The sequence below is a fragment of the Ictalurus furcatus genome, chromosome 13 (genome assembly GCF_023375685.1).
Source record: "Ictalurus furcatus strain D&B chromosome 13, Billie_1.0, whole genome shotgun sequence".
Classification (NCBI taxonomy): Eukaryota; Metazoa; Chordata; class Actinopteri; order Siluriformes; family Ictaluridae; genus Ictalurus; species Ictalurus furcatus.
The window spans coordinates 8305331-8325932 of NC_071267.1; the positions used below are offsets into that span (position 1 = coordinate 8305331).

General features: G+C 38.6%; 1 protein-coding gene across 2 annotated transcripts in view; it reads left to right on the forward strand.

Moving 5' to 3' along the window:
• Window positions 1-3700: 3700 nt before the first annotated feature.
• The window catches only part of bicc1b (BicC family RNA binding protein 1b), a 76692-nt gene continuing 59790 nt past the window's right edge, over window positions 3701-20602 (forward strand). The window contains exon 1 of one of the 2 annotated variants that reach the window (XM_053639113.1): window positions 3701-4235. In XM_053639113.1, the coding sequence (XP_053495088.1) occupies window positions 4046-4235 (190 nt within the window). In that variant the 5' untranslated portion in view covers window positions 3701-4045. The remainder of the gene's footprint in view (window positions 4236-20602) is intronic. The other variant, XM_053639114.1, reaches the window with a different exon arrangement.

Below are 20602 nucleotides of genomic sequence, written 5' to 3' on the forward strand. Positions count from 1 at the left end.
ATAGATGAACTAATAAATTAAATAAATGAGTATACTGACTAATTATATACACCAGCATATGCCATGAAATTCTCAGTCTTCAGGATTTGGTTTCTTCTCTTATGCTAGGGGTGTTTCTGTCTCATTCATTTTATTTCAGCACTCATATTGTTATTAAAGCAATAATCTTTTACCATAGCACACCGAGAGATGTCAGTATTTCTCTGTTTGTTGCAGCATGTTCATTTTTGTGTATCTATGAGGCGCAGCTTGTGTTTGTCATATTCATTAATGTCAGTTATAAAAATTGTCGGTTTTTTTAAGCTTTTTTTTTTTTTAAATAATTTGGGACAAATAAAAAATGTGATTATCTAATTGTATATGAATCAGATCTAATCTGTTGTATATTATAGTTTGTGTGAGTTATTTTTGTTCCAATGTATCTATTTGAAATGTTGCCAAATAACAAATAGGTAAACCTTCATTATAAATCTAAATCATATTATGGTTATGGCAAATCTTTTAGGCTATGTGAAGCCTGTGAAATTTACACAAGTAGCTTTTAGACAAGTCAAGTGTTACATTTCACTTGGTGTGAGCTTTATTCATGTAGGACCCCTGTCTGTATTCAGATGTTAATATTTTGCATGTATGGTGTGTGGTTTCATTACATAGATGGGATTTTCTGACATGAATAACTCTTCATTACGTGATCACATTTTTCACGTAATGTCAAATACTAATTTCATGGCATAACATGTTGAAATGCGCTCATTCACACAGGTTAATTACATGTAAAAAATCTTACAACCATTTGTGAAATTTGTGACTTCTCCATAAATGTCAGGATTGTCCTGCTAACTATAATGATGGAGGGTGGAGGGAAGCCTTATTATAATATAAATTACGACCAAGGCCTATACACTATATGACCAAAATTATTTGGACACTTGACCAACACAGCCACGGGTGCTTGTTGAACATCCCATTCCAGATTTAGTCCCCCTTTACTGTTATAATAACCTCCACACTTCTCCACTAGATTTTGGAACATGGATATTGGTGCTCATTCAGCCACAAAAGCATTAGTGAGGTCAGGCACTGATATTGGGTGAGGAATCCTGGGGTTAATTCAGTTCCAGTTCATCCCAAAGGTGTTCAGTGGGGTTGAGGTCAGGGATCTGTGAAGGACACTTGAGATCTTCCAGTCCAAATTTGGCACATCATGTCTTTTTGTGCACAGGCACATGTTCATATTGGATCAGGTTTGGGCCTCTTAGTTCCAGTGAATGGAAATTGTAATGCCACAGCATATAGAGACATCCTATACAATTCTGTGCTCCCAAAATTGTGGCAACTGTTTGGGGAAGGTTTACATTCAGCTGTGATGGTCTGGTGCCCACAAACCTTTGGCCATACAGTATGGTTTATTCATTCATCTTCAGTAATCGCTTTATCCTTTGGTTGGAGTGGATTTGGAGCCTATAATGGTAATAGGTGTGAGGCAAGTATGCACTTAGTTACACCATGGATGGTACAGCAGTCCATGGCAGGCGAGCATGCACACATTCACAGCTAGGGACAACATGTAAAAGTCCATGAAACTGCGAGGCAGCACCGCTACGAGCTGTGCCTAATAATCATAATCATAATAATGCACTTCCTGGTTACACAATTGCACTTTTTGACCATGTAGTATACAGTTATACACTCTTAAAAATAAAGGTTCTTCAGTGGTTTGTTACAGCACCATAGGTTCGGCATTTCAGAACCACCTTCTTGTCAAGAACCATTTTTCACTGGCTTCTTGAGCTGAGCTGTATGGTTCTCTGGAGATTAAAGAAGTTGTTTATGTTTATGTCATTATAGGCTCTTCAGTTTATACTGGAGTAAAGTTTGTTTGTCTTTGGACGTTCGATATTCGCGGATATGCGGAAATTAAGGGACCGTCTCTAAAGTTACATACGACATTGTCACGTTTCTAACTTCAATAGCATTTGAAGGGAATGACTTACAGTCACACAAACAACTGTAAAGTGTTCATCTAGGTGTCAGGTATGAAGCACACCTATTAGATGTTTTTATATTTATCAAAATGAGCTATTAAATCATATATAAATTAGACATGAATGTCTCTACAGAATGGGCTCATACACAAAATATGCTATTATTTAAAGCTCAATAGCATTTGAAGGGAATGATGTACAGTCACACAACCAACTGTAAAGTGTTCATCTAGGTGTCAGGTATGATGCACACCTTTTAGATTTTTGATATTTAACCTTACAATGCATGAACCAAAAAAACCTTCACGAATGCATAAAGGGGATCAAAATGACCCGTACTGGATTGAATGGTTTTCTTCAAAACATAGATGTCCTATTAATTAAATTATATATATATATATATATATATATATATATATATATATATATATATATATATATATATATATATATATATATATGTATGTATGTATGTATGTATATATATGTATGTGTGTGTATATATATATATATATATATATATATATATATATATATATATATATAAATGCTATTCATACACACACACACTCACACACACACACCCTTTGTGCATTCGTGAAGGTTTATTTGGTTCATGCATTGTAAGGTTAAATATCAAAAATCTAAAAGGTGTGCGTGATACCTGACACCTAGATGAACACTGTACAGTTGGTTGTGTGACTGTACATCATTCCCTTCAAATACTATTGAGCTTTAAATTATGGTATATTTTGTGTATGAGCCCATGCAGTAATGAAATGCATGGCAATATTTACATATGATTTAATAGTTTATTTTGATAAATATCAGAAATCTAAAAGGTGTGTCTCATACCTGACACCTAGAGGAACACTTTACAGTTGGTTATATGACTGTAAGTCATTCCCTTCAAATGCTATTGAAGTTAGAAACGTGTATAACAATGTCGTATGTAACTTTAGAGACGGTCCCTTAATTTCCGCATATCCGCGAATATCGAACGTCCAACGACAAACCAACTTTACTCCAGTGCAGTTTATTGGTTCTTCAATGTATCATCATCCCTTAACAGGTTAAAGTGAGACTTTATGGGACTGGAAAATGTGACTACTGGCATCACACTTAAGAACCTTCCTTAAAACACTAATTAAGTGTTTATTTATTTGTTTGTTTGTTTGTTTTTAATGATTACATGGTTCCTTTTAGCACTGCTGTAAGGAACCATTTCTGGGTTCTTTAAAACACCAATAAATAGATGCTTCTCTAAAGAACTTGAGAGTAAAAGGTTCTTTGTGTAACTTTAAAGGTTCTCCTATGGCATCGGGTTGGAATCTTTTTGGTTCTAATTGGAAACTTTATTTATTATTTATAAGCAATTATTTATAATCGCACGATCGGGTGTCACCCAGATGAGGATGGGTTCACCCAGATGAGGATGGGTTCCCTTGAACCTTCACCCCATGAGGATTCTTCACGTCCTCTCAGGGAGTTTTTCCTTGCCACGTCACCGTCACAGCTTTCTCATTAGGGATACATTTATAAATGTAAAATCTATATCCTGAAATCTATAGGCCTGTAATTCTGTAAAGCTGCTTTGTGACAATATCCATTGTTAAAAGTGCTATACAAATAAAACTGAATTGAAATGAATTAATAATGATGATGATGATTTGTTATTCCTCCGAGTCAGCTCGCAGAACCCCTCAGAAAGAGGCAGTTCGCCTTCCGTTAACTGGGTGTCGCACTGGGCCAGGGTGCGAGTCGCGCGCAGTAGACAACCCTTCTGTCCTGCTCAGAAGTTTCTCAAAAGGGCGGCGCTCTTCTCGCGAGCGCAGTTAAAGAGCGCGCTCCCGACCGGAGCGGAACGAGCGCAATGCCGAGCGCGTCTTCCTCCTCACGCCACGGGAACTTAACGGGACCGCGTCCGACGCGAAGAACAACAAGACGTTAACGCCTGAAGAGCGCTTGTGGGCAGTGCGTGCACGCGTGTGTGTCGTGGTGTGTGTGTGTGTGTGTGTGTGTGGGCGCCGCGTTGGGTCGGTGGGAAACGCGCGGACACCATGGCCGCTGGGCGCAGCTCGGTGAGCGCGCTCATGCAGCAGCCCGAGGCGCCGAGCTCCAGCGACTCCCCGCCGCCGCACGGCTCCGAGGACGAGGAGCAACACGGCGGAGCGGCGGCGCCCCACGACCCCGAGTGGACCGAGGAGAGGTTCCGTGTTGACCGCAAGAAGCTCGAGCTCATGCTTTTAGGTAAAAGTTGTGCTCATGAGTTGAATAAAAAGAAACTTTGGCTGCTAACTGCATGCTTCCATGCTGAGAAGTTTCCCAGATTTTAGAGCTCTAAACTAAATAAGGCCACGTCAATACAGCTGTACGACATGGGAAACCCCTCAAATGGTGCTTTTTATAGGCATAAACAGCATTATTGTGCCATTAGGGCAGTATTACGCGCTGTTTGGTGATGGTTTGGGTTGAGTTCAGTCTCAGTACACAGAATGAGATTTATAGGCTTCTGCTTTTAAAAGAGTGATCATCTCCACATTGTTATCTCCATACTCACCCAGTCCCGTTTATTCTTACTGATAGGATAAAGGAGAGTGGTTTGGTTGTGGATTAATCACTCATGCTTCATTTCCCACAAGTCCTTCTTCACCGTTATCTCCCTTAAAACACTTTTTGTTTTGAGGCTTATTGGTTTCTTATACAATGCAAATTTCATCTTTGGACGTTTTTATCCCTCCTCTACAAACATCTAGTCATCTTCTTCTTCTTCTTCTTCTTCTTCTTCTTCTTCTTCTTCTCCTTCTTATTATTATTATTTTACATCGACTTTACAACCATTCGCATTTGTAGTCTTCTACCTTTAATTATAGGCTATCCCTGCTGAAAACCACCCCCCAAAACAATTGAAACTCATAGAATTTGTAATGGTTTTAATGGGAATTGTATTGGTTTTAGTGGAAACTGTAAAAGCCCCTGCAGATCTCTACTGGTAATTTGTTGAAATCTGTTGGTTGCATGTTATGTCTCGTGGACACCATTAAGGATTTTAAGGGTTAGCTGATGGTTTGTGATGGTATTTGTAGTGGAAACCGTTATCATTTCTGTGATGGTGTCTATTGTTTGTGGGTTTTTTTTTTTTTAGCAAGGAAGGGAGTCCTTTAAACATTTCTGTTGATGTCCTCTCCCGCCACCCCTGCTTTTTTTTTTTTTGTTTACACCAGAGAGAGAGAGCTTTATTTTCCCACACAAAAGCCATCAGTATGACGCAATACTGTATATTGCTTCTGTTGATATGATTGGTTACTATGGTAATGAAATATGCTGCAAGACTTTGTTGCAATATGCAAAGTGCTACATAACTGCTACATGCATAATTAATTCATCAAATGCTTCATTCAATCTAGGCCACTGAATATTGGTGTTAGTCATCTGTATTCACATTATATCCATTTGTATATTTAACTAGGTAACATTAAAGCTTCACTGATTTTTGTTTATTTTATTTTAAATTCATCATGTAATCACAGGCTTTGTGGTATAATTACAATATCATATTTTATCCATGTTGTGCAAACCCTGCCAATAGGAGTCAGTGTTGAAACACACAGTCCATGAGACACTGCTCACAATGCTTTTGCCAGTTGTTGGCTTCTTTATTTTCCCCTCGAAATGCTCAGTTTTGATTTATTATTTGGAAAAGGTGGTCAGACTTAGTTATAATACTGCACTTCCATAACAAAAGGTACTAAAAACACCTGTCAATGGGGTTCCCAGAGACTCCTTTAAAAGTAAAATAAATTCCACGGACCTCAGAACAAATATTACATTTGTACAATAATGTTTTTCTAGTTATTAGAACCATAAGGCTTTCTATTCCTGAACTTTCCACTGACAGAACACATTAGGGTCGGAGACATTACACGTAGAGGGTTGTGATGTCCACCGCTGTAACTTAATTAAAAAATCACAGACCCCATGGCTATGCTTCATAGACCCCACTCACTCTGAGAACCAGTGCTGATATGTACGTCTTTTACCTTCAATCCAAGGACCTAGGGAATGTAATGTAACTTTAAAACTCCTTGAAGCTCACGATCACTCTTGTACATGTTAGGGTACTGTAACAGTATAATAATGTCGGCAGTGTGCCACTCAGAAACACAGCAGCCAAAAAAGATAACGTCAACACAAATACACTCGTAACTTTCAGCTTCACTTTACTCAACTACAGACACACTCGCTGAGCTCACTGCGCAGGGGGAGAGCAAGAATGCAACATTCTTTCATTCATTCTTTCATTCATCTTCAGTAACCTCTTCATCCTGGTCAGGGTCATGGTGGAGCCGGAGGAACACTAGACCTGAGGCGAGAATACACCCTGGATGGCATGACAGTCCATTTTAGGGCATCATGCACACACATTCAAACCTAGGGGCAATTTAATGTAGCAAGTCCACCTACCAGCATGCTTTTAAAAGGTGAGAGGAAATTAAACCACTTAAACCAACGAAGACCTTCCAACCTTTACTCATTTTGTGTAATAAATCAGCCATTGAACATGTGTCTGTGAGTTATCATGCAAACATATACAGTGGCTGAGTGGTTAGCACGTTTACCTTGTATCTCCAGGGTTGGGGGTTGTGCCCCGAGTTCCTTGGGATAGGCTGCAGGCTCCCCAACGACCCTGTGTAGGATAAGTGGTACAGAAAATGGATGAATGGATGGATCCCCCCAATATAAACTGTAAATGAACTGGTGGCCACCTTACAGTATAACCCTGTTTATACACGCACTACAGTTTGTAGTGGTTTTTGAAAGGACCATATTGAAAATGTACTGTTCCCTCCCCAAAGGGCCCAGCAGTGATACCTTGGCAGTCCTAGAATGTGAAGTCACAGCCTTCTAGCCAGAAAAAAAAAAAATCGGTGAAGTAACCATCCAGTCATACACCATGACCAACCATGACACTGTAACAACCCGACCCGTTCATCTGTAGTTCACGTTGCATACAAATTTCCTTTTCATATTGACCACAGAGGCCTGATCATCGTCATACAAGAGAAACGAAGCGTACCGTACCGTATGCTTTTCTCTCCTGCTTGCTGCTGGAATGGCATTTGAAAGCAGCTGGAAGAGGAAGAGAGAAGTCTGAGATGAATAACAAGCTCACCATGCCAAAGTAAATGTAACAGACTTATGGCTCTTTGATCAGATAGATTTAGTGTCCGATGTAAACTGGAAATTCAGATATAAATTGCTGACTAACAGCTTTGATGCAACAGCTGGTACAGCTAAGATTCACACCGTGATGGATTTGGTGACCAATCTGTCGAAGGTGTGTTAAAATAAAGCGCAGTGAGGGTTTAGTAATGTTTAAGCCTTACCTCAAAGTGCCAAGCATACAGGCACTGTCACGCAGCATGTCCTGCCACTACTCAAATGTTTTTGCACTGACTTCTTTCTTTGGATTCTGTGTATTTGAGTAGATGCATGCGTGTGAAAGAGAGATTTTCCATCCTCAGGCTTTGAAAGAATTTTACCCGGCTGCTTCATGTTGCCGCAGCTCTCGCTCATCAGCTTAATAGCACTGCACAGGGTTTATTTCTCCAAGTGTTTCGGTACGAAAGTGTAAGCAGAACAGGTGCCAACACCATCTAGACCTTCAGAGCCAAGTGGTCAATATTCAAGGCCCTCTCTTTTGTCGAGCGCTGTTCTACAGCTCGGACAGTGACGTTAATTATTTGGTTTTAAAACGGGTTTATTTGATTTGGCACTCATGACAAGTGTAGCATTGCTCTGGCTTTAAAGTGCAATGTCGTGGCTGAATGGCACATGCAGTGTTTCTACATTTAAATTCAATTCAGCTAAAATGTTGTTGGTGTTGTTGTTGTTGTTTGGCCTGGTCGGCTTCCATTAACAGTTCAGTCTTGAGTCGTTTGGAGCATGAGTTTGAATTTGTCATCTGGGCCACCGTCAAGACCTGAGCAAGAAAGCATATCTGTTTCCTGTCTAAATTTAAGGCCCTCTATGTGTCAACTCTTTGCCCACCTGCTCCTTATACTGAAGTTGCACACTTAGGACATATGGTAGCGAACTTCTAATGGAAAAATCGAGGAATGTCAGATTGTTACTGACAGGTTATGTATGGTAAAAGACAGACACTAGTGACACTCAGATTTTGTGAGCGTAGTATGCATTTGTGTAAAATATGTACTTTTTTGTTGTTTTTTTAAATAATGAGCTGTAACACAGGAAACAGACAACCATCTTAGAACATGTCCAGGAAACTCTCCTACACATTCAATGTCTATGTGTGTGTGTGTAATACAACTTACAGGGAAGGGTTTGACACACAGACATACACACATATTCTAAGCCACTAAGTGATAGTCCTGAGGAAATGCAAGCTAAAAATGGCAAGAAGCATGCTTTTCCATCTTCTATAAACAGACCCAGTTTGTTCTGGCTAAATTATACACTTTAGTTAGTTCATACCATAACGGTTTACAGATTATATGTACATACTATACACAGCCTCTAAATCTACAGTATCTTCCATTATCTGCTTTTCCTGTTATACAACCTATAAAGCACAGCAGCAAATGTGGGATCTTCTTAAATGTTAGAGACCATGTTAGTGCTTTTCCACTCTCAGTGCCTAACCTTAAATTGTTCTCGGCTTTTGCGCTGCAAAAGAACAAGTTCTCTGTCACTTAGATTGCTTCTCTTACAGCACCAGAAACCTGCTGGTCTGGAACCGTGGCACCAGTTATGTGAGGGACTGGGAACGAGGGTCATTTTGTCACCATGACGACAGCTCAAGCAGGTCACGTTGTTTGCAATAACACAATGAAAAAGACTTAAAAATATGTGGAGATCATTTTTGATGATATTTTTTTGGGGAAAAAAAAAGTGCTAAACCCCTACCAAAGCAGACGGATTGTGGAAGAGAGAAATACTTCACTGGCAGTGAACTGTAGAGTACAGCATGCTTTCAGAATAATTTCAAACTAATTTGCCAAAAGGCAAATTTATGTTTCTAATGTGTGTAGAATGTGAAAATAAATGAAATAAATAAACATAGGCAGCCAGACTGTTAAAATAATTGTTCATGATGAATCATAATATTTAGTTAGTTTTTTTTTTTTTAATTAATGGTTAATAGTGATTAATCAAATTTTTTTATTGGCCCAAATTGAACCAGAGATTTTTACAGCCAGAGTTCTCTCTCACTGTAAGAAATCATCACATATCACTGCTGTCCTGCGCAGGTTACACTGGTTACCTGTTTCATATCATATCCAATACAAAGTTCTCCTTATCACTTTCAAAGCCTTAAGTGGTCTAGCCCCCTCATACATTGCTGATCTCGTCCGTCCCTACACTCCATCATGCTTTCTCAGGTCATCTGTTTCTGGCCTATTGTTCATTTCACGTTAAAAGCTGACCCTACTCAGTGGTAAGGCTTTCTGTACAGCTGCCCCTTCACTTTGGAGCTCTATTCCACAGTCCCTTCGCAATCCGCTTTGGTTGAGTTTTTTGTGTTGTGTTATTTGTGTCTGCTTTCTAATTGTAACGTGACCTTGGGTTTCTAGAAAGGCATTATAAAAAGAAACTTATTATTATTATTATTATTATTATTATTATTATTATTATTATTATTATTATTACATATGTAAGACTGCTATGGTAGTTCTACATTGTTTGGTAGGACTACTGTGTTTTTAGTGATTTGGCTCAGGAATGGACAAACACGCTGTTCTGTAGAGATACTGTGATGGCACGCCAGAGACTATATGTAATCATAATAAAAAAAAAAAGAAAAAAAAGTAATCTCTCTCATACCTGCAATTATTTCTTAGACCATCTGTGCTCATGTGATGCTTTCCTTTTCACTGTCTCCCCACTTTATTACATCCCTGAAATGCTTGGCACACAACTGGGTGTAGTGCCTCTTTCCTGTTTTCCAGTCAGTGCAGGTGGATGCAGTTTCAAATCTTTTTCTATATAATGCGCTATGACGCTGCAATCATTATGGCTAGTCAATGAGGTCAAAAAAAGCATGCAGCATGTCAGATTGTGAGTGCATATATGGATGTTCAAAGATTTAATTCAGAAAAAAAGGCTTTAAAGTTTCATTCTTATCAACTCTTATACTGTACGATAAGGTTTTGTGACGTGTTTGGTCTGTGTACTAATTTGTCAGTGCTAGTAGTGAATGAAAGCTAGTCAGTTACCTGTGTGCAGTATACAAAGTGAATATTTGGTGCTGTGGTTTCTCAGAATGTTGTCTGTACTGATTCTGTCAGATGCAAAACCATGACCGAAGCTAACAAGAAGCTACCAAAGTCCAAAGTCTATTTTGGGTGGCTATTCAATGCTAAGCTAACACTCGCCTAACGTCTGTTAGCTACATCAGAAATCATCATGATATCTGCTTGCCAGTATTAACATAGTTAGCCATGCTAGTATTTTGGTAGAGGTAGGATTTAGTGAGCAATCTCTTCTTCTTTAGAAAAACACTAATAGCAAAGTGTACACCTACACACATAACATTAAAACCAATGCCAGGTGAAGTGAATAACATTGATTATCTCGTTAAAATGGCACTTGTCAAGTGGTGGGATATATTAGGAAGCAAGTGAACAGTCAGTTCTCAAAGTTGACGTGTTTGAAGCAGGAAAAATGAGCAAACGTTAGGATCTGAGTGACTTTGACAAGGGCCAAATTGTGATGGCTAGACGACTGGTTAGACAGTGGTTAGTACCTACCAAAGTGGTCCAAGGAAGGACAACTGGTGGCAGGGTCATGGGTGCCCAAAAATAGTTCAGGAATGATTTGAGGAACGTGACAAAGAGTTCAAGTTGTTGACTTGGCCTCCAAATTCCTAGATCTCAGTCCAATCGTTCATCTGTAGGGTGTGCTGGACAAACAAGTCGAATTCATGGAACCCCCACCTCGCAACTTACAGGACTTAAAGGATCTGCTGCTAACGTCGATAACACTTTAGAATACAGATCCGTCATTAATGATTAACTACACAGGAAGAAATGAATAACGCAATATTAACATTTTAGTAACTACTATTAACTGAATAGAAACTCTGATTAACAAATTAGTAAGTAATAGCACACAGATGTATGCTAATTCACTATTAGCTAATCAATAACTACTATTTCTCTCATGCCTCCCAGAGAACTACTAAGAAACTATTAATAACTGCTATTTCTTTCATGCCTGCCGGAGAACTTCTGTTACTGCACACAACCTTGGGGTAACCATGGACAATCAACTGTCCTTTTCCTCTCACATTGCTAATCTGACACACTCATGTCGATTTCTTCTTTACAACATCAGAAGAATGCGACCATTTCTATCCATACAGGCCACTCAGATGCTGGTTCAGTCTCTTGTCATCTCGAGACTGGACTGCTGCAACTGACTCCTGGCAGGTCTTCCTCTGGCCTTCCTTCCATTCGACCTCTGCAACTGATCCAAAATTCAGCTGCATGATTTGTTTTCAACCTTCGTAACTTCTCCCACACCACCCCATTGCTACGCTCCCTCCACTGGCTTCCTGTAGCTGCCCACATCCGATTTAAAACACTGATGCTTGCCTACAAAGCCAAAAATGGACCAGCACCCACTTACACCTCAAATCACTTATCACCCCACACTGCACCACACTCCCTCCGATCCTCTAGCACCGCTCGACTGGTCCCACCATCTCTCAGGGTACAAGGAAGGCATGCATCAAGACTCTTCTCTGTTCTGGCACCTAGATGGTGGAATGAACTTCTCCTAGATGTCTGAACAGCTGAGTCACTGGCTGCCTTCAAACCACATATAAAGACCTACCTCTTCCTAAAATACTTAAATTAGCACTTTTCATTAAAAAATGGAAAAAAAAAATCTGTCTTTTCTTTCTATATTACCTCTCAACAGAGTTTTAAAAGTGATGGTATTTTTAGACTGTGACCCAGTGAACCAGTATTGGGATGTATTTATTGATACTTCTGTAAATCCCTCTGGATAAGGGCATCTGCCAAATGCCATACATGTAAATGTATTAAGAAACTATATTCATAACTACTAATTCTTTCATGCCTCCCTGAGAAGTACTAAGAAACTATATACAGTTTCATAATTAATGAGAAACCACTACTGTTAACAAATAAACTAGATTGTTTACATAATCAATAGGTAATAGCAGACTTATGATTTGGGTAAGCTGTTAATAATTCGTACATTTTATCATTCCTCCTAGAGAACTATTTACTAACTATGGATCATTGTAAAGAAATGGCTTTTTAAATGCACATTTCGGGACCTTACTCCTGCGGTCAATTTTCCGTCATGCCTTTGAACTAGGGATGCACCGAAATGAAAATTCTTGGCCAAAGCCGAAACCAAATATAATGAAGAACTTGGCCGAAGGCCGAATACCGAACACGTTTTTTCGCGTTTTTTCCATTTATTTTGCCATTCTTTTCACCACTGCATAAAAATATGCTTTTTACTATTTTGTCTTGCTTTTCAAAGAAAAAAATCAATTACAAAAACTACAATTTCTAAATATTTATTTAACACTGAACATTTTTTTTCATTCCAGCAGGCATAGGCTACCAACAAGGCACAATATAACTTTAAATAAATAAATGAGTAAAATAAAAATATTTGTATGCGGTCATCTTTGAGCCCCCCTTGAATAGCCGATGTTAGGCCTATAACTGACTGCTGAAAGAATGGAACACTCTGTAGCCTACAACTAAAAAGTGCATTAAAAAGTGCATTGACGAGTGCAAAAAATGGTTCTATTGGGTTCTATACGGCTGATTATATTGGGGATATACACCGCTCGCGTCCCTGTACACCTCGCGGAGTATTATAGTGGATATAGTATAGTTAGATACGTTGTTAATGTTATGTTCCTTGATAGATTTAGTTAGTTTAAACTATAGATTAGTTCATTTAGTCCCCGCTGGTTTTTCCGCTCCCAGTCCATAGTACTAGTCCATGTTTCTTGTTTTGTGTTTTGACCCTGTTTTCTGTGACCACGACTTTGATTCCTGCTTTGCCCCGTTTATGCCTGTTTGCCGATCGCCCGATAACCCTTTGCCTGTCTTGACTAAGTTTTTTGGATTACGATTTGTCTGCCTGCCCTTAAATAAATACGTCTTTACCTGCTTCCGTACTCTACTCCCTTACGTCTCACGACGTGACAGAATACTCCGGAACAGAAACAAAACAAATGCACGTGTCCACAGTAAACATCCAAAGAGCACGTAACTCGTGCACGTAGCCCGTGCATGTGCGCGCCCCCTCATCGAGGTCGTGACATTATTCGCGCATCTCACTCTGGTTGCTAGGCTATTTTGTCGCATCATCAAACACGTCATTGTTCGGTCAAATTTATTCAGCCTTTTCACCGAACACCGAAAGTGCTTTTTTTGCTATTTTCGGCCGAATAATTTCGGGTGCCGAACATTCGGTGCATCCCTAGTATAGTTGCCTTGCGGAATCTCCGATGGGGTCGTGCGCATTAAAGGCCAACACGCCTCATTCACTGCTATTTTTAGTTCAGCTTGCCGGTACCAAGAGGCAGATTGGCTGTGGGGAAAGTGAGATGTTTTGTGTTCGTTTACTTTACTTACTAATTCATAATTATGTATTTCTTTCTTTATTTTTTTTAGTTATCTGTTTCTATCTTTATTTCAATTATTCTGGCCTTGTCTTTAATGTTATACTTTGAAGTTTGTAGTGTTTCCCCCCTGTGTGGCTAAAGTGGACTGGTCCGTCTGTATTGCTGCCTTTGTTGATTTAGTTGTTTGGTTCTGTTCAGTCCTCAGTTATTTGAGTTTAGTTCTGTTCAGTTTGTGATGGATAGAATATGATGTGGCCCGAGTTACAAGTCGACCTCTTTTATAGACCTAAATATTGATTTTGATTATTTGATTATTACCTATTGATTATGTAAACAATCCATTCAGTCTATTCGTTAACAGTAGCAGTTTCGCATTAATTATGAAGCTGTATATAGTTTCTTAGTAGTTCTCCGGGTGGCATGAAAGAATTATTAGTTATTAATTAGCTAATAGTGAACTACCGCATTCATCTGTGTGCTATTACTTACTAATTTGTTAATCAGAGTTTCTAGTCAGTTAAAAGTAGTTACTAGAAAGTTAATATTGCATTATTCATTTCTTCCTGTGCAGTTAATCATTAATGACGGATCTGTATTCTAATCCGTATTCTAACTGGCTAATGCCATTGATTTATTATTGATGGCCAAGCCACAGATTACTCCAGTTACCTGAGATCTAAACACAGACAAATTAACTGCTACATTTAACAAGCGTACCTTTGACACAATACCGGCTTTATTGCTTCTAAAGTGCTCTAAATATGAAATTGTTGCTACAACAGTGGTAAATGTTCTGTGGAAAAACAGCTGGACTGAACTTGGCAAACATGTACTTGACATGTTCAGTCAGTTTCCTGTTTTTCATTTCTTATTTTATCAATAACCTTCTTATTTTGCCAAAGTGAGGCTTTAGGATGTTTTTAATTAGTTTAAATAATTTTGTGCAAATAATTCATTCCACAAATCATAGGCAGCAGTTTTAATTTATGGAAAAGTGAAGTTTGCTTGTGGATGAAATATACTTTGGCCGACGTCTCTCTCAGTGTGTATGTGCGTGTGTGCTTGTGCATTTTAAAGAGTTCATCTTTGTTGTGCTAAATGAAAATATAAAGCAGTGAGTAAGTGCTGGCCGGAATGCGCTTAGGCCTGGTTGTCCTTTGGACTGTAGCCTAGGGAAACACTTCTCCACGCTTTTTAGAGGTTAAACATGGCATTCTCCCCAAGAACTACCTCCAAAGCCAGCCGTTGCTAGCCAGGGCCTCCATTCATGGCAGAGAGAGCCATTACTTGGCTTGTCATTTTGGTGAAATAAATTAATCCTACTAAAAAAAAACCTGACGATCTTAATTGTCACATCATAAACCTAATGCTTTGCTTCTGTCGGGTCAATAAATGCTACAAATGACCTGAATCGGCATGCTGGGACTGTGCTTGAATCTCGAACTCGGTCTGTTCTGGTCAGAAGGACCCTGGAGGAGCAGTGGGTGGAAGGTTCCCAGTGTTCACAACGCATAATTCAATGCAGCTGTTGGAGAGACTCTGGTTTAAAAAAAAAAGAAAGAAAGAAAGAAAGAAAGAAACCTCTGGCTCAGACCAGAGACTTTGTTATGACAAGGAAAGAAATGGTCCTGTTTCTCCAGAGCCAGCTTGACTGCTTAAAGACAAAAACAAAATGGTTGTTGTTCACCATCAGAACTGCAACAGCGCTACTTCTTGGTGGTGATGGTGTGGGTGCACCCTGATACTATTTCCCAATAACTATTTTTAATGAAGTCTCCATGCGGTTTCAGATGATGCACATAATTTATTTGCAAGGTGATGTTTTAACCATCCATATGTTTTCTGCAGATGATAAGTGCATGTGTAATTGCTTTCAGTGTTGCTTTTTTTTTTTTTTTTTTTTTTACCAAAAAGAAAGCTAATTAAATTTCTTTTCTTGCAATAATATCTTGTCATTGGCTACTGTCTTCATTAACTTAGCTTGACCCATTCTTTAAAAGCCACTAAATGGGGCTAGCTATTTCAATGCATGAGATTGTGTGAGATTTAATTCCTGAATAGTTGCTATTATGGTTCCACACACTTACTGAAACTCTGTTTTAGGTGTCTATACATGTACACATCCCATGCTGATCGCATGAGAAGTACTAATTAATCTGTGTTTCTTAATGAGAATAGCCTTTACGTAAAAACCTCCCATGGACAAAACATACTCCCACTGTATGAGGCCAAGGAACACAGCTGCTGATAACAATTTCCCAATCAACCACTGCATCCAACTTTCATAGATGGTGTGGACATCACTGGCTCATAACTCTGCATCCACAGATAATCAGGAGTCCAGCACACATTTTTATGGACTGACTCACGTGTTAAATGAAGCCTTAGACTGGGCAGACATACTGCATGGGTTTAGTGTTAGTTCGACATCGCCAGTTTTGTTTTTGTAAGTATATGAGAAAGGAGAGTGTTATATGTGGAGTCACTGAGCCCCAACTCTAGTACATATTTTGTATTAGGAAATGCAGAAATCTCTAACTGATATTCACTAATTCACCTCTGTTATGGTGTGTTAGAAGGGTTGAACGCACGATTATGATAAACGTTCTTTCTGTATTTAATTATTTGGGCTCAGGAATCCATATTGGGGATATACGATTGGCTCCAGAAGTATTTATAGCTGATATTTAAAGCTTAAACCTACAAGATTAATGGTTTATTAATGGTTTTTTGCCAAATATGCATAATGTAAGGGACAGTGCTGAGGCTCTTCCTGTGATGTCTAACCTAGTTGGAGACCCTTGTGGAGAATACTGGAAAAGTCATTCATGCAAAACATTTTAATCTTTTTATTTTTATTTTTTTTTATACTTTTAGGCTTCTGCATGTGGACATCCCTCTTTAATTCAGACATCAGGTTTTTTTTCCCTAGGTTGGATGTAGCTTTACGGTCATTGTCTTCGTGAAAGATGTATGGCCGTCTATGACCAATTCTTAGACTTTTGGCAGAGGCAGGTTGTGTGCTAAAATATCCTAGAATTTAGCAGAGTTCATGCTGTCATCAATCTTAACAAGAACATCGGAACCACTAGGCAATAAAGCTCAGAGAATCAATGATCCTCCACCATATTTTACACTGTGTTTGGGGGATTTTCCTTCTATGCAGTACTTTTGTGCCAAACAGGTGTGTGGGGCCAAGATGTTTTTATGGTCTCATCTGACCACAAGCCGTGATTTCAGCGGTATTTCCCACGATGCTTGGTGAAGTTCAGGTGCTGCATCTTGTGGTTTTCTCTTAGAAAAGTTTCTATTGTACTTCTCTTGTTGTTCAATAGTTTTGAATAGGGATGCATTGATACTGATACTGCAGCAATCACTGGCTATGCGAGAAAAAAATGTCTACAGACAACCCTAGGTCAGTGAAAACAGCAAGCCTTACCTAGTATTTTGTTCTGGATGATTAACCGTTATTGGCCTTGACAGTGAGGGAGTCTGATGCATTTGTTTTTGTAAATGCAATTGTAACTCTGATCAAGCCCAGTTAATTAATATAGCTAGCTGATGCGCTTCAACTAGTTAATGTTAAAAAGAATGAGCCTAGTAGTTTAAATGCATGAACAGGCACATTTTCAGTACGCGTTTCATGGCCACTATGTAAACCAGGGAAACAAATGGAGCTTAATAAAATGTTCTGTCACATCCCTGATTCATTAATACTAAGTAGGTTACTGATTTAGATGTTAGTATCGGTATGGGTATTGATGATTACCAAAAGAAATACTCATACTCAATCTGAAAAAAAAAGGATTTTGTAGTAGTTTTGAATTTTGAATCTTGACTGATGGGTCCAATTGCTGGCAAATTTTCAACTCTTCCAGACTTTTAAAAGTTTTATATTGGTCCTGATTGTGTTTAGAAATATTTCTAGCGGTTAATGTATTGTTACAGCATATCCATTATGTAATTTGTGCAACCGCTATGTGTTTATTTTGTGTTAAAAGCTCTTGCGTTTTCCCATCGTGATTGATGACTAAGGGATTTTCGAGGTGTATTCTGTTATTTATTTATTTATTTTTTATGAGAATGGTTTTTGTTAGAGGAATAGTTTCTCCAATTGTTTGAGTGGACAATTTAAAATCATTGTGTGTAATATTTGCCCTACACAATGGTTTTTACCCATTCTCTTGAAAGCCTGGGGTTAGCTGTATACTTTGAATGACAGTTAAATAACTTTGCCCCAAAGTTATATTTAATGAAACATATTGTTAGTTGACTGCGTGGACATTGATTGTGTGTTTGTGGTTTTGCATCATTTGACCATTTTATGTAACATGACATGAAATGTCCTCAAGAATGCTGTGTAAGAATGCTGTTAATCTGTGATGTATTTAACCAGGTCCGTTAGACCGGCCATCCATAAGTGCATATTATACAGTCTTTCCCTGATGTTAGTTGTGCAGCTGATGACATAGCGGCCAAAAGTTTTGATGGTCAGCAAATAGTTTGGAGAAAATCATCCTTGAACCATGCTAAACACTACACATTCTTGAATTTGTTTAGTTATTGCCAGGGCAACAGCTGATAATAATTTCCTCAGAGAGCTGGTTACACAATAATGTGAGATATTAGGAAGGTCATCACTAACACAAATGTATTGCCAGTTGAGATACAGTACTTTGATGGCAATAGGGGAATTACTTGTAAAATATATTACACTGGTTTAGTGAATAAGAAACAGCCACTTTTGGTTTTGACCCTGGGTTTGTCTGTAGTGCAGAGCTTGATGTGGCTTGAAATCATTTCAAGCAAATCTAAACTTGGCAATTATTTAATATAATATTTGCTTGTATTTCCTCATTTGTAAGTCTCTTTGGATAAAAGCGTCTGCTAAATGAATAAATGTAAAATGTAAATGTGTTTAATATAGGTCACCCACCAAAAGCTTTCTACTGCTAAGAGTTTGTTGAATCAATAACCTGAAAGAGATGACACTGGCCAAATGGGTTTATACATTTATACATTATATACCGTATACAGAAATGAAAGCAAAGACACACTGAGGGACCAATTTTGCTTCATGAAACCATCGCGCACACCATGTTGGATAATGATGATTCATAGACTTGCTCCTTTTAAGGGCATGGTTTTTTAATTCACTGCAAAAATGTGGGGACTGGCTTAAAGAGTCTCGACATTTGCCTGCCAGCCTGATCATTCAGATGATTTATCACAGCGTCCTGCAAGTTCTCAGCTGGAACTGGAATACTCGTCTATGTCAAGCCTCATTGCTTTACCTTTCTAAGTCCCTGCTTAACTCTCTGTGAACTTCAGAGGGTTTTGTGGGTTTGGCTTCTGTATATAGAAGCTGGCTCAAAATAAGAACATGGAGAAGAAGAGTAACGACTTCAAAAGAGTGATGACTTATTTGGCGTGGAGGTTTTTTTTTTCCGGCTTAGTGTTTTGAAGTTATAAGCATGGAATTAGTATGTATTTGTTAATAAAGTGTAATTACAATATTTTATTCCAGTATGAAAAGAGCATGAGATTAACAAATTAATTGTGTTAGTGTTAAAGTCGCTGTATCAATCTGTGGTGGCGAAGCAGGAGCTCAGGTTTGGGCAAAGCCATCTGTTTATTTGTCTATCTATGCTATCATATATGTTCCTGAACTATAGCCACGAGCTGTGCACAAAACGATAAGGTTATAAGTATGTGCTGCTGAAATGAGGTTCCTCTGCATGGTTGCTGAGCTAACTCTCCTTCATACGGTTAGGAGCTCAACAATCTGGGAGAGCCTCGTAGAAGAACCGTTGGTTATCTTGTGGTGATTTGGGCATCTTTTAAGGATGCCCACTGGTTGGCTCCTGCTAGAGCTCAAATAGATACCTCCAACTGGATGGAGACCCAAAGGCAGACCCAGTACCAGCTGGAGAGATTATATCTCACAGTTGGTTTGGGAACATCTGAGGATTGCCCAGGAAAATCTAGAACCTGTGACTGAGGACAAAGTTTTGGGATGACCTACTCAGCCTGTTGCCTCTGAAGGCCACCAGGAAAAGCATAAGGAAAATGAGTGAATGAAAATGTTAGACACAAACATTCTGTCAACTTTTAGGGGAAAATTCACTTTATTGCATAAGCCACATAATCAGTTTTACAGAATGTTTGTGCAGGTTTAAAAAAAATATGTAGACCTTGGCACTTCATGCCTCAGTGCTGGTTCATAAAACTGGTAAACATTTCAGAACCAACCCATCCACTGGTGTAAAATCCACATTCTTACATAATCAGATGTGGGAATTTGATAATAAATGTCATAAATATACGAATAACCCTTGAGGGTTTTAGAAATTGTACTTCTGACTGTGAGAAAATATTTTGCCGACCCAACTGCCAACCAAAAACCTTTGTACACAGTATAAAGATAATATCAGTGGCAAAAAAAATAAATTTATGCAAGTTTTTATTCTTGCATGTAGGTGCTCAAACAAAATTTTCTTTCCATTAGCAATGCAGTTCCCTTTACGTTTGTTGTAAGTGCAATAAAATGGTTCTTTCTTTCTGTGAGAGAAATAACCATTACTGCCATTTAAAATGAAATGTAAACAATATCCAAAACTTTCCAGTACTTTTCAGATGATTTTGCTGCACTAGAACTGGCTGGAAATACACATAGTTCAAGATTCAGCTTACTGGTGAAAAGTGACACCCATTCGTACTGTTTTGTTTAATTTTTGGCCCAGCTGGTGTTACATATAGTAAAATCTTGACAATGTCCATTGTTCAAAGCAATATATCAATTTAAAAAAATGGGTAATATGGGTAATACATTTTGACATGTTTTAATGCAATTCTGACATGTTTTCAGACAATTGACAAATTAATAGAAATGCAGTAAGCAGTGTGTTAGTAATGAACAGCCTCAATGCATCTTGGAACAGATTCTTCAAGTCTCTGGAAATATACCCAA